Source organism: Sciurus vulgaris (assembly GCF_902686455.1).
Source record: "Sciurus vulgaris genome assembly, chromosome: 1".
Lineage (NCBI taxonomy): Eukaryota > Metazoa > Chordata > Mammalia > Rodentia > Sciuridae > Sciurus > Sciurus vulgaris.
Genome location: NC_136461.1, coordinates 20,346,356 through 20,360,613, shown reverse-complemented (window position 1 = coordinate 20,360,613; position 14,258 = coordinate 20,346,356). Strand labels below are relative to the sequence as shown.

Genomic DNA, 14,258 nt, shown 5'->3' with positions numbered 1-14,258 from the left:
GCATCTGCAGGCAAATGGATGAAATTGGAGAATATCATGCTAAGTGAGATAAGCCAATCTCAAAAAACCAAAGGACGAATGATATCGCTAATAAGTGGATGATGACACATAATGGGGGGTGGGAGGGGTTAGTGTTAGGGTTAGAGTTAGGGTTAGGGAGGGGGGCAAGAATGGAGGAAGGAAGGACTGTATAGAGGGAAAAGAGGGGTTGGAGGGGTGGGGTAAGGGAAAAAAATAACAGAATGAATCAAACATTACCCTATGTAAATTTATGATTATACAAACGGTACGCCTTTATGCCATGTACAGAGAAACAACATGTATCCCATTTGTTTTCAATAAAAAAATAAATGAATTTAAAAAAAAAGGACTAAGGAATAGTACTGAGATTTTTTCAAGACCTAATTATCATAAATTCTAACCAATAGTATTGGCCCAAGAGCTATATAAATCCCTAGACTAGTGCACTCCAGCAGTAACCTGCTATTGAGTCCTCTCTCACCCTGGAAGAGTTCTGCTTCTTTTCTTCACACTTGAATAAATTGTACCCCTTGCCAGCACAGTGGCACACACCTGTAATCCGAGGGAATCCGGAGGCTGAGGCAGGAGGATCAGAGTTCAAAGCCAGCCGCAGCAACAGCAAGGCGCTAAGCAACTCAGTGAGACCCTGTATCTAAATAAAATACAAAACAGGGCTGGGGATGGTTCAGTGGTTGAATGCCCCTGAGTTCAATCTCTGGTACCCTTCTCCCCACCCAAAACTGTACTCCTTTCACTCTTGCATTCTGTTGTTGGTGGTGAATTTCCTTCTTCAAATTTGCAAGACAAGAACCAGGAAACTGGCAGTGACCTGCCACACTGGAGGACATAGCCCACCATTAAGAGCTGCAACATGCCACCCAAGAGTAGTGAAGAATTGGCTTTCCTGGCTGCAAGATTTGGATCCCCTGCTATGATTAACTGCTAACACAAAAATAGTTATTTTCAGCTGCAGAGACCTGTAACTTATACAGATTCCACCCACCAGCAGAAGTGGAGAATCTAGTTTCATCTCAAACTCCAATTTTAGCCACATCAAAAATCTAATAAAGCATAAGCTAAAATACAACATTTAAGAGGACCCCTTTTTGGGGGGGATACTGGGGATTGAATTCAAGGGCTCAGCCACTGAGCCACATCCCCGGCCCTTTTTTGTATTTTTTATTAGAGACAGGGTCTCACTGAGTTGCTTAGTGCCTTGCTGTTGCTGAGGCTGGCTTTAAACTCACGATCCTCCTGCCTCAGCCTCCTAAGCCATTGGGATTACAGGCTTGTGACACTGCATCAAGATCAAGAGCCCTTTTGAGGCAATAATTTTATTAATTCAACAAATGCAAAAATAAACTCTTATGTTTATAATTAGAAAATAGTGGCCATGTTCCTAACTCAAACTCCTTGTACATCCAGTAAAATCAAACATGATAAAATCAGAAATGCTTTTCAAATCTATTCCCTCTTGTTTAGCCCCATAACCACTCTGCCTTGAGATTCCTATTACATCTCCTCATTGGGGGGTTCTGGCAATAATAATAATAATAATAATAGCCAGCCCTTACTTAGAGCTTACTATACAACAGGTGCTGTTTTAATTCTAATAACTCATCTGATCTTTTAAAAAATAGCCCCAGGGTTGGGGTTATAGCACAGTGGTAGAGCAGTTGCCTAGCTAGCATGCACAAGGATCTGTGTCTGATCCCTAGGACTACAAAAATAAGTTATTTAAATAAAATTACAACTTCAACTAAGAAATTACAAATAAACAGAGGCTGAGAGCAAGGCATTTCTAGAGAAAGCAGCAAGCAAACCACTGACATGCCAATGGTCAATGGACACATTACACTTTGCAAAAATTAGAAAAGCTGTTGGCACCAGTTTAAAAAAAAAAAAAAAAAAAAAAAAAACATAAAGGGTAGGGGGTGTAACTATGTGGTTGATCATTTGCCTAGCAAATACAGGGCCCTGACTCAATCCCCAACATTAGAGGAGGGCCAGGGGATTGGGTTTAGCATTTCCTTGCTTATTCCATTACAAAAAAAAGCAGATCAAAAAAAGGAAAAAGTAGTCAAGTATAAAGACACCACTCTCTGATAATCCTTGTATGCACTTCTTTTTTTTTTTTTAAGTCAGGTACAGTGGTGTGCACCTGTAGTCCCAGTTATTTGGAAGACTGAGGCAGAAGGATTGCTTGGGCCCAGGCATTTGGGCTAGCCTTGGCAACACAGTAAGACTTCATTTCATTCTTTAAAGAGGGGGTGGGAGGAAAAGGGAATGTCCCAGCAAGCACCTTGGTCTACAGCTCAATTACCACATACTGCTGTGGCTAATGGTCACCATACTCTAGGTGGGGTTAAGAGAAATGTTAGAACTTTAATATACATTTTATCCCCTTCCCAGAGTTAGCAGAGTTCTTCAAATATATCAGGTGTTCAACTTTGATAAAGGTGGCTAGGTCAATTCAGTGAAAGCAATGCGGAAACATGTACTACAAGTTAATAACTTTCCATATTAAAAGCAAAAATGAAATTAGAACAAATAAAAAATTTTAAATGGTTCCACTGTCTTAGTCAGTAATAGTCTTCCTGTATTTGACTTTATTCTGTCCAAGATAGCCTCAAGCAATAAAGACATAAAATGAGTCAACCAAAGTGGAAACCATTGAGTATGAGATTATCCATCTGTCTTTCCTTTTTCTTTCTATGTTGTTTGTTTAATAGTAAATTCATCTTCTTCAATCTTATCCCTCCTGAGAAAGGTCAGTCAAAAGGCAAAAATCAGATATAACTAGGGATATTGTTCAGTGGTAGAGAACTCGCCTAGCATGCATTAGGCCTGGGTTTGATTTCCAGCACCTCAAGGGGAAAAAAAAAAAAAACAAAACAGAAAACAAAATAAATCAAAAAACAAACATTTACTGGACAAAAGAACACAGATTATCTCTCATTGGATAAATAGTACAAGTTAGTTTCATGTATCAATAACTCACACAAAACTAATTTATCATGTAGCCCCAAAAGATAATATTGTAGAATAATCTGTGTCTTTGTGACTTCAAGAGAGATTAATAATAATAACTCCAATTAAGAATATCATTAATTTCTTTTTTTGAGACAAGAGTCTATGTTGCCAAGTATGGTCTTGAAATCCTGGGCGCAAATGATCCTCCTGCTTTGGCCTCTCAAGTGCTAAGACTAGATGTGACTCAAGAGGCTGGAGCAGGAGGAGTTCAAGGTGAGGGTGAGCCTCAGCAACTTGGCAAAACCCTGTCTCAAAAAAAAAAAAAAAAAAAAAAAATTAAAAGGATTCTATAGAGGTGTAGTTCAGTGGTTCAGTGTTCCTAGGTTGAATCCCCAATACCTCCCCAGACCCCAAAAAAGTGTTGGGGCTGCAAGCTCATACCACCAAGCTGTGTTAATTTATCTAAAAATAAAACAGTCAATTGTTAGATGCTACTACTTTAATATAAGGAATAAACACCATAACTTATGTGTATCTTTATTATCTTTCACCAGAGGATCTACTCTTTTTTTAGGGCTGGGAACGGAACCAAGGACCTCGCGTGCGCTAGGCAAGTACCCTACCACAGAGTTATAGTCCTGGACCATAATCTACCCTTTAGACTAAAAGTTTGGAAAACCTTAGAAAACCTCTACACTTACCTAAAATAACTTATTTTTCTATTTCTGAACTATTTTTGTTAAAACTTTGAATAGAAGTATATAGCCACAAACAAAGTGAATTCATAAAGACCTTAATTTATTTTTACCTACCACAAAGAAAATGAAACACAGACATGGCTTCCCAGCTGCCAAGCAGCGGAGGCAGCCTACTGGTCCCTGCGGAGAAGCAGCAGCCGAGCGGTGAAGCGGGAGAACGGTAGCCCGGGTGGGCTAAAGTACAGGCAGCAAGCACCGGCTGCCGTGCAGAGCCTGCCAGGGCAGAGCAGGCATGAGATGAGCAGGAGACAGCCCATCCGCCACTACCCGGCAGCCCAGCTGGCACAGTGGGAATGCCCGCTGCACGCTCCACACAGCCCTGATGCCTATCCAACGACCTCAACCGACTTCAACCTCCTGTTTTCTGACCTGCCATGAGAAAATGGAAGTGGGGCAAACATGAATAAAAGTTGGGACTAAAAAATGGACCAATAGTGTTAGTACATTTTTAAGCTCTAATTAGCATGAATTTGGACAACAGCATTGGTACTACTTTCAAACCCTAATTAGCATACTTTTGAACCAATAGCAGTGAAGGAGTGCTACATAAACCAAGTACTATATAAACCTCTAGACTAATACGCTGACGGAGAAAATCTACTACAGTTCCCTTCTTGTAATGCGAGAGTTCTGCTTCTGTTCTTCAATAAATCCTACTCTTACACTCACTCATCCTCTTCTGTGAATTTTATTCTTCAAATTCACTGGACAAAATCCCTGAAATAAGAAATTGGCAATAAGCTCCTGGGGTCTGATGCAACACTGGAGGGCATGGCCCTCCATTAAGAGTGGCCTGACACCTAACACAGACCCCCACTTGCCCGCATAAGCAGTGAATCAAGTTGCATCTCAAAACTTCAGTTTCAACATCATACCGAGATTTACAATGGTGCTCTTCTCAGTAGCATTTTCTTTTCTTTTTTTTTTTCTTTCGGTCTGTTCAAAAAAGTAATACTTGTTTACTTTTAAGAACAAGTAATCAACATCTGAAGTACTGAAGGGGACAGTATAAAAATGATTGGAGCTGGAGTTGTGGCTCAGTGGAAGAGCACTTGCCTGGCACATGTGAGGCCTGGGTTCCATTCCATACTCAGCCCCACACATATATATATATAAATAAAAATAAAAGATCCATTGACAACTAAAAAAATTTTTTTTTAATAAAAAATAAAAACATTCCCTTTGAAGAAATACCATTGACCACCTCCTCCTAAAATGTGGTGCTTCTGCTACCACTAAGAGAAGACATAAATCAGCTCTATAAAATAGAGGTGTAGGGACTAGGGATGTAGCTCAGTGGTAGAGTTACCTAGTATGTGCGAGGCCCCAGGTTGGATCCCTACTACCACAGAGTGAGATGAAATTAAATTAAATATAATACAATAGAGGTATGGCTCACTGATAAGCAAAAATACTACATGCTAATCAAAATTCTCTCAGAAAATATCCAATATATACTCTAGCCATGTTACTCATTCTTCCCTAGACATATATCTTACATTTCACATATTCATTCTTTTGCTTAAACTGCTCCCTCTCCCATGATAGTAACCTGAATCTACTTGTCCCTTAAGAACACGTTCCAAAATCATATCCTCTGTAATGCCTTCCTTGTTTACCAAAGCAGAATCTTTCAGTTCCTATTTTATAACATACCTTAATTTAATACTCAATACACTGTCATGTGTTATAATACAGAAATCTTTGGGGGAGCAAAGGCTAAATACCTTCATATCATTGTAATGACAAAATTTAAAAGTTGATCCTAGCACAAAACAGGCAAAACAGAAATATCTGCTGAATAAAAGAATCACTTGGTTTCTGATACTCTCCAAAATCGTACCTGTCCACTTTTATTTCTCTAATTCACTCATTCAGGAATGAGTGAATAAAATTCCAATGGAGTAAATGAAGGTGTGTGCTAAACAGTAAGGATGTATATAACACATCTAGGGATGTGTTGCCAGCATTGGGGGCAGGGTAGGAGGGGTGTGAACAGACCTTGTAACTTTCTTCCAACATTTCTGTTCCTTTTCTAATAGTAATAGTAAAAGTAACTTACTACAGGAATGTGAAGCATATAATGCAACCAAATACTCATCTTACTTGCTCCTGAAAACAACTCCACAAGTTAAAGCAGGAATCATTATCCGCCTGTTAAAGATTAGAAAATGAGGATCAAAAAGGTTAAACATGAGCTATTCAAGGTTGCAGATTTAATGAGAGGATTTTTTTTTTTTTTTTTTTTTTGGGGTGCTGGGGATCGAACCCAGGGCCTTGTGCTTACAAGGCAAGCACTCTACCGACTGAGCTATCTCCCCAGCCCCGAGGATTTTTTTTTAACTGCTTATTTACTGTTTGACTCTTCCCTCTTCCCACCCCAATGCTAATGAGTCTGTAAATCCTAAGAGGGAAAAGACTTTTTGTTTTCACTACTATGTCCTCAGGGTGTAGAATATAACAGGGCCTAGAACATAACAGTTTTATCATTCATGGATGGATTTACAAATAAAGTAACCAACAGCAAAAAACTCAAGGGAAAAAGTTCTTCCCCATTATGACAGCATAATAAGAGATTTAAAACAGGATTCTACTAGTTAGAAAGGCTAGACTAAGTGTATTGGCTCAATTCAACTCGCATTTTATGCATTTTACCTAAGAATTTAAGTGAGGGAGTTGAAGTAGGTTTCTACTTATGATGTCACATTCATGGCATGTACTGACATAAATCGATGACTTAACTGCAGGTTTGAAACTGATTAAAAGTTTTATTAGGACTGGAGGTGTACCTCAGTGGTAGAGTGCCTACCATGCTCAAGATCCTGGGTTCAAATCCCAGCAAAAAACAAAATAAAATAATAAAATAAAAAATAAAAGAAGGAAACATTGAAACTATATATGCATTTTGTCTTCAATGTTAGTTTCAAAAGCTGCTTTATCTGTGTTCAAATCTTTTAATCACCTTTTAATAAGAACTTTAAAATCACAACTGAGTAACTATCCTTCCGCCCCCAAGACTCCATAAAATTGCTATTCTGCCAAGACAGAAATCATACTGTAAGATAAATTCGTGGCACCAATGTTCAGTTATGACCTACAAAAAGACATCATTAATAGTTCTATGAATACCATTTCCTTACAAATCAGTTAGCTCTGACTACAAAATATCTTTATTTTCTCCAATATTCAGATTTCAAAAAATTTAAAAAACTTGTGGTAGTAACATTAGTAGCTGTAATAAATGTAAGGTAATGGTACTAAATCTAAAAGTATTACATTTGGAGTAAGGTTTACCCCGCTATTTCCTATCTGGATTAACTGTATGACCTTGGGCAAGTCACTTAACATTTTAGAAGCTAGGTTTTATCAGTTGTAAAATGTGAGAACCACGCCACCTCACAGGATTGTATTGACAATTAAGTTGTTTTAAAAACAGTAACATTGATAGCACTATCATGTTTAAACAAATAAGAGCTAGTCAACAGCAACTACTGTTTCTTAGATTATTTTTAAAACATTGAGCAATTCTGTGGTGATTTCTTCAAAGTTTATCCAAAAAGACAAAAAAAGGCACCCCCCCCCCCCCCCCCCCAGTCACTGCTGCTTACAAAGTGAAGAACTGGGGCTGGGAGTGTAGTTCAGTGGTAGAGTGTCCATTGAGTATGCACAAGACTGGTTTCAGAATATCCCCAGAACCACAAAAAAGAAGAATAGATTGAAGAATAGCTTCATTAAGGACTTCTCATTTCTATACAATGTAACTAACACAATCTGGGATTCTGAGAGTAATTTCCATTATGAGATGTCAAATAAAGTACAAAGGGCTTTATTTGCCTACTTGAGAATTTAACCAATGTAACTTCAAAAATCTTGAAGATTTGCAGGGTGTGGTGGCACATGCCTGTAATCCTAGAGACCAGGGAGGCTGAGGCAGAAGGATGGCAAGTTCCAGGCCAGCCTCAGCAACTTAGCTAGGCCCTAGCAACTTAACGACACCCTGTAGCAAAATAAAAATTTAAAAGGGCTGGAAATGTGGCTCAGTGGTTAATTACCCCTAGTTTCAAACCCTGGTCAAAAGAAAAGAACTTCCCTGATTTATGCAAAAGGGTCCTCTGTACCTTTATTAAAGGAATTTGAAATATTAATCTATTTTTTAAGCCTTTAGAAAGTTTTAAGTTAAATCTAGCGATGCAGTCTTCCAACATACATCAAGTTACTACTATGTAACCAATTTTTTTACTAACCCATGCAATTCAACCATTTCCAATAAGAGTATACCACCTCTCCTCCCTTAAACTGGCTTCACGCCTTTTACTCGGTCAAAAAATGCTTTCTAGAAGCCACTGGGTTTCTGGTTTCTCTGTAAAGCAGATATTTCTATTAATGGATTTTTTTCTTTTGACTTTTTGTTTTAAACAGAAATAAGAAAAGGATGCCGTTTAGAGGATCTAGGAGCTGGGAGACCCAATGAAGTGGTTTTTTTGCAAACAATGAATGATGCCCTATAAAATCACTTAGTCTTCTCTGAGATCGGGAGGTGTGTGAACCAATGCCATTCGCATGAGTTCTTTGGTCCCCTGACCACAGAGGCAACGGACACCGCTGCAAATTCCATTTCTCCCCGGTTTCCCAGGGAGGGGTTCAGGGGCTCGCTTCCCCCCACCCCCCGTCATAGACTCGCCCCCTCCCAATGAAGACGCCAGATTTGTAATCTGAAGCTCCGTGGAGCTGACACTTTAGAGCTGGACAATAACCTCGAGGTTTCTACAGAAACTGCCTGGCTCCGAAGCCTCCGCTAAGTCTAGCCGGGGCGCAGAGTTCCGAGGGTGGAAGGTTTTGAAAAATGGACTTTGACCCGATCCTGTTACCGTAATCGGATCCCCAGGGAGCCGTCCCGGTCAGGACCTGCGGGCTCCCCCACGGCCGCGACTCCACACAGTCGCACAAAGGGGCGAAAGCAGCCCAGACAAAAGGGCTCAGCCACGTCTGGGGGACGGAGAGGGCAGCCAGCACGGGCCCTGCTGCGGGCGGAGACGCAGCGGCCGGACCGTTGTGGGAGGGCGCAGAAGGGAGGCGGCGGCCCCGGCCCGCCACGCCCTGCCCGACGCGACGGCCACCCCGGTCGTAACCCCCGGCAGGGACCGCAACCCCCTCGTGGAGACAAGGATGCGGCCGGAGCCTGAGAGGCGCCCGCAAGACCGACCCTGCGCGCGTGCGGCTCACTTTCCCTTGCTTGCTGAACTCACCCGGGTCGCCGTCGCCGCCTCCTCAGCCTCCACAGCAGTTTCCCCCGGAAATCCTACCTGGCCTCTGGCCGCCGGGCTGCAGCCAGAGGCGCGGGCCCCGGGGAGGGGGAAGAGGGAGCAGGCCGGACAGTGAGAGTAGGAAGTGCCGCCGCGGAGGCTCACGGGACATGTAGTCCCAGCAAGGGCCGGCCAGCCGGACAAAATGGCGGGAATGCCTGAGCTTGCGCCGCCCCAGTCCGCGTGTGAAAGGATTGAGCACCTTTCCTGGTGCTGAGCTAAGGGAAGTTCTGGAACTTGGGAGGGCTGAGTTCAACACTGAACTCCACACAGGTGCCCAAGAAGGGAGCTGACGCAAGTGGGTTGTCTTAGATACAGTGTCCAGTACTGGGGAGTGATATTGACCAAATTTTATTAGGTCGTGTGTACGTACGAATATGTAACAACGAATCCCATTATGTACAATTATAATGCACCGATTTTTAAAAATATGAAAATTAAAAAAAAAAAAAAACTGTCCAGTCTCCGCGTGAACAAATTTCAAGTCACACTCTGCCCAAAAGAAAAACAACTGAGCTGGGCACAGTGGTGCACTTCTGTAATCCCAGAGACTGGGGAGGCAGAGGCAAGAGGATCCCAAGTTCTAGACCAGCCCCAGCAAGTTGGTGAGACACTGATGATGGGACTGATGATGTAGCTCAGGGGTAGAGCCTCGCTGGGTTCAATCCCCATTACCACCGAAGAAAGAAAAACAATTGAGGGCCAATTTAAAGGGCAAAATCTTAGAAGCAAGTGACTACCATTTTTTGTTTAAGAAACCCAGGAATCACTCCTGACACCTCCAGGCCATTCAACATCCACAATACTTCAACTGCCTTGCATTTTCTACATTACCATCACCTAATGGAAACCACCCTCTCTCTCCAGGTGGCACTCCTTTCATGCCTCCAGGCTATCACTCTCCAGACATCTTCCTTGCTGCTGCCAGAGAACTTTGAAAATGCCAAACCCATTGTGTCACAACCCAAATTAGACCTAAATGCAAAACCTAAAGCTACAATACTTCTAGAGTGAAACAAAGGAGGAAAATCTATGTGGCTTTCAAATATACAACTCATAAAGCAACAATAACAAATTGCAAGTCTTCAATATTACAGATTTTGCTGTTGAAGACAATGTTATGAGAACCAGAGACAGAGCTCAGTGGAGCACCTGCCTAGCACTGTCAGGCTCTGGGTTAAAGCGCAAGTACTGCGAAAAGGAAAGGAAGGGAAGGGAAGGGAAGGGAAGGGAAGGGAAGGGAAGGGAAGGGAAGGGACTATTATGAGCACCACTTCCCCATAATCTCAGCTATTCTGGAGGCTGAGACAGAGGATCACAAGTTTGAGACCAACCTTGTAATTTAGTGAGATTCTCTCTTAAAATGAAAAGTAAAAAGGACTAGGGATGTGGCTCAGAGGTAGAAAGTCCCTACTTTTCATTTTAAGAGAGAATCTCACTGTTATAGTCTAGGTAAGAACTGTATCACCACCCCAAATTATTTCCTCATGCTAACATTGGTATCATCTACTGATCTGTTTTCTCTCCCTATAATTTGGCTTCTCCCAAAAAGTCAAATAAATGGAATGAAAAAAGTAACTTTTTTTTTAAAAAAATGTGGCTACTTTCACTTAGAATAACACATATGAAGCTTGATACTATGTATACAAAATTTCAAAACATGCCAAACAACACTATATCCTGTTTAAGGAGTCATTCATAGATAGCGAAAATACAAAATCACATTCAGATATAAAACATTCAGGCAGTCTTGTTGCTGAAAGTGCCGTCCTTGTCTCCGATGTCAATCTAATAACGAGGACACAGTTTTGAGAAAAAGGAAAAAAGTTTTATTGCTTTGCTAGCAAAGGAGAGATGTGGGGGACTCCTGTCCTAAAGGCCGTGATTTTGCCCATCAGCAGGAACAGGGGGGCTTTTAAAGAGGTGATTCAAAGAAAATGAGATTAGGGAGGAGAGATCAGGAAGGAGAATATCAGGGAAGAGAAGATAAAGGAGGAGAAGGTTAGGGAAAAGAAGATCAGGGAGGATAAGTTAAGGGAAAAGGAGATCAGGGAGAAGGTCAGGGAAAAGAAGATTGGGAAAAAGAAAAAAAACATGTAAGCTTCAAAGCCACAGGGGATGTAGTCAAAGCATCAGGTGAATCCCTGTTACGTTTCCCCATTGTCCATTTCTAGCTTCCATTTCTGTGGAAAGTGGGCAACAAAATCTCCAAGCTACTTCCTGCTGAAAGGGGGCAAAGTTTGGGGGAAGTAACCCAAAGTTACTTTTTCTCTCTCAGATGGGGTGTGGATAGTTAAGGGCATTCAGCATCAGAGCAGTCCAGAGGTTCACAGTGGCAGATGGCAGGTGACTGGACAAGGCATACAGAGGGCAAGGATCATGCTAAGACAACAATAAAGACAGTAAAGCCTTACTTTTTTGTAAATAATTAGCACAAAAACAATTAGTATTTCAACCAGTCTCTGAAAACCACGAGGACAGTAACTCTTAATCTTATCAGTGAAAACTAGATCAAGTTCATCAATGAAGGCAGTTAGGAAGATTTGTAGGTCTATGAAATCAGACTCAAATTAACTCAGGACAAATTTGTGACTCTTCTGGTCATTATTATCAGGCACTCTCACACAAGAACCCTTCCTTTATAGACTCCAGCTTTACTTACTTTTGGTAGGACTGACACAAGTGTACATCTTAAGTTACATTTAAAAAATTTGTTTTTCATTTTAAAAGTCCATGTAGGACTGTACTTTTAAGCTATACTTTCCTTCCAGGTGTTGAAGACCAAGTTGGTCAAAACTGACCTTGTTCCTATATACTCTCAAGTGTCAGCTGAGATTCCTCAGAGAGCACTCTTGGGAACATGTGTGAAGCCTCCTGGCTCCTCAGCTTTCCTATACCAGTGGTGCCACTTGCCAAGATGGGTCAGGGTCTGGCTGAACATATGTGGCTTGTCCTGGAAGCATTAGGGACATTTGCATTTCCAATAACCCTCCTCTTTGCAGAATGTGCACTGGTTGGCTTCCTGTTCTCTAGGACCCTCTCAATCTCACAGATCAGATTGGGTGACTCACCAGAGTTGCAGGGCCCAGAAAGGGGTTCTGTCATTCTCTGTGTCCTGGTTGACCATAGAGGGCAAGGGTCAAAATGTTGGCTGCTTTTTCTTTGGCCCATTTACTTCCTTGACTTTGGTCTCCAAGTTTTTGGTTTTAAACATCCAGCAATTTCACATATTGTATATATTCCACATTTTCTTTATCCATTCATCTATTGAAGGGCATCTAGGTTGGTTCTACAATCTAAGCTACTGTGAATTGAGCTACTATAAACACTGATGTGGCTGTGTTACTGTAGTATGCTGATTTTAAGTCCTTTGGTTATAAACCAGGGAGTGGGATTACTGGGTCAAATGAAGGGTTCATTCCAAGTTTTCTGAGGAATCTCCATACTGATTTCTAGAGTGTCTTCACCAATTTGTAACTCCACCAGCAATGTATGAGTGTGCCTTTTTCCCCACATTCTCGCCAACACCTATTCCTGCTTGTATTCTTGATAGTAGCTATGGAATATTATTCAGTCATAAAGAAGGATAAAATTATGGCATTTGCAGATAAATGAATGGAGTTGGAGAATATCATGCTAAGTAAAATAAGCCAATCCCAAGAAACCAAAGGCTGAATGTTTTCTCTGATAAGTGGATGCTGATACATAATGGGGGTGGTGGTAAGGGAAGAATGGAGGAGCGTTGGATTGTGTAGAGGGAAATGAGGAGAGGGGAGGGGACAGAGGAAGGAAAGATAGGGGAATGAGATAAATATCATTACCCTAGGTAGATGTATGGGTACATGAATGGTGTGAATCTACGGCCTGTACAACCATAGAAATAAAAAGTTGTACCCCATTTGGGTACAATGAATCAAAATGCATTCTGAAAAATAAATAAATAAATAAACAAATAAATAAATCACCCAGCAAGCCAGTTTCACCAGTCTTAAAGAGGGAGTAATAGGTTATAACTTCAATTTCTATAATTTTACAGATATCTCTTTCATTTAATTGGGGTTAGTATTAGTACTGGAAGGCAGTATTATATACTATTTGTTCTGTAGGTGATGACTTATTATCTTAAATTAACTCAGGTTGGTTTTTTTTAGTAGTACCTCTGCAAAACACTAACAGAAAACAGTTGTAAAGTTTACAAGGAAAATACAAAATGACATTAAGAGAGCAAAAACATATTCAGTTTCTGTTATAGCTATGAACCAAGAAAAATGACTTTTATAATATTGAACCTTTACTTAGTTATATATTATATTCCCTGTTTGAGATCACAGTAATCTTTACAACAAAAATCAGTCTTTTGGGCTAGGGTTATGGCTCAGCGGTAGAGCACTCACCTAGCACGTGTAAGGCTTTGGGTTTGATCCTCAGCACCACATATATATAAATAAAATAAAGGTATTGGCGATCCAAGATGGCAGACTAGAGGGTGACTGCATCTCCAGTCGTTCCAGAACCCAGGATTCAAGAAGGGGAGGCATTGAGAGACTCGGACTAAAATAGAGCCATGGGGTGAGTCTCCCCCACTGGGTGAAGCTCGGCCTGGGCAGCAGGCCTGGATAGGTGCGGCTTATCAGAGCAGGGCAGGGCAGCTAGAGTCTTCCCCAGGTAGCCCTGCTCACTCTGGCAGTGGGCTCCTCCCACACGGCCAGCTTCTCGGAGCAGGCCACCCAGTGAGAGCCTTTCTGCACAGAACCAGCTCCAAGTCCCCCAGCGGCGAGCTCTGGCCTGCAGGCAGCTTCAGGGACCAGGACAGGGCAACCAGGGACTTCTCCAAGCAGCCCTGCTCCCTCCAGCGGCAGGCTCCTTTCACGGCCAGCTTCTCAGAGCAGACCGCCCAGTGAGAGCCTTTCCGCACAGAGCCAGCTCCAAGCCCTGGAACCAGTAGCGGGCGAGGGGCAGCTTTCTTTGGCAGCACTGCATTATCAAGTTCCTCCAAGACTTCAGGCTACTGAAGGCTGGGAGGTGATACACTGGAAATCTACAGGGACACTATAAGCCAATAGAGGAAATCTGCAATATCTCAGAGTCCCACTGACATCTGACCAATATGAGAAAACAAGGAAAGAAAATGTCCCAAACAAACCTAGACACTATATCAATAAAACCCAATGACAGCACAGCAGAAGAAATGTCAGAAAGGGAG

The 14,258-nt window shown here is 41.7% G+C and overlaps 1 protein-coding gene across 6 annotated transcripts in view; it reads right to left on the bottom strand.

Moving 5' to 3' along the window:
* PHACTR4 (phosphatase and actin regulator 4) overlaps window positions 1–9,183 on the bottom strand; it is a gene marked incomplete at its 3' end in the record, with an annotated part of 91,566 nt that extends 82,383 nt beyond the window's left edge. For 2 of the 6 annotated variants that reach the window (XM_079114552.1, XM_079114555.1), the window contains exon 1: window positions 8,999–9,138. Coding sequence is in view for 2 of the 6 variants with exons in the window: in XM_079114548.1 (XP_078970674.1) it covers window positions 3,807–3,831 (25 nt within the window). Of the gene's footprint in view, window positions 1–573; window positions 2,069–3,806; window positions 4,844–8,998 lie in introns of those variants that run through there. The other 4 variants (XM_079114557.1, XM_079114548.1, XM_079114550.1 and 1 more) reach the window with 4 other exon arrangements.
* Window positions 9,184–14,258: the final 5,075 nt, after the last annotated feature.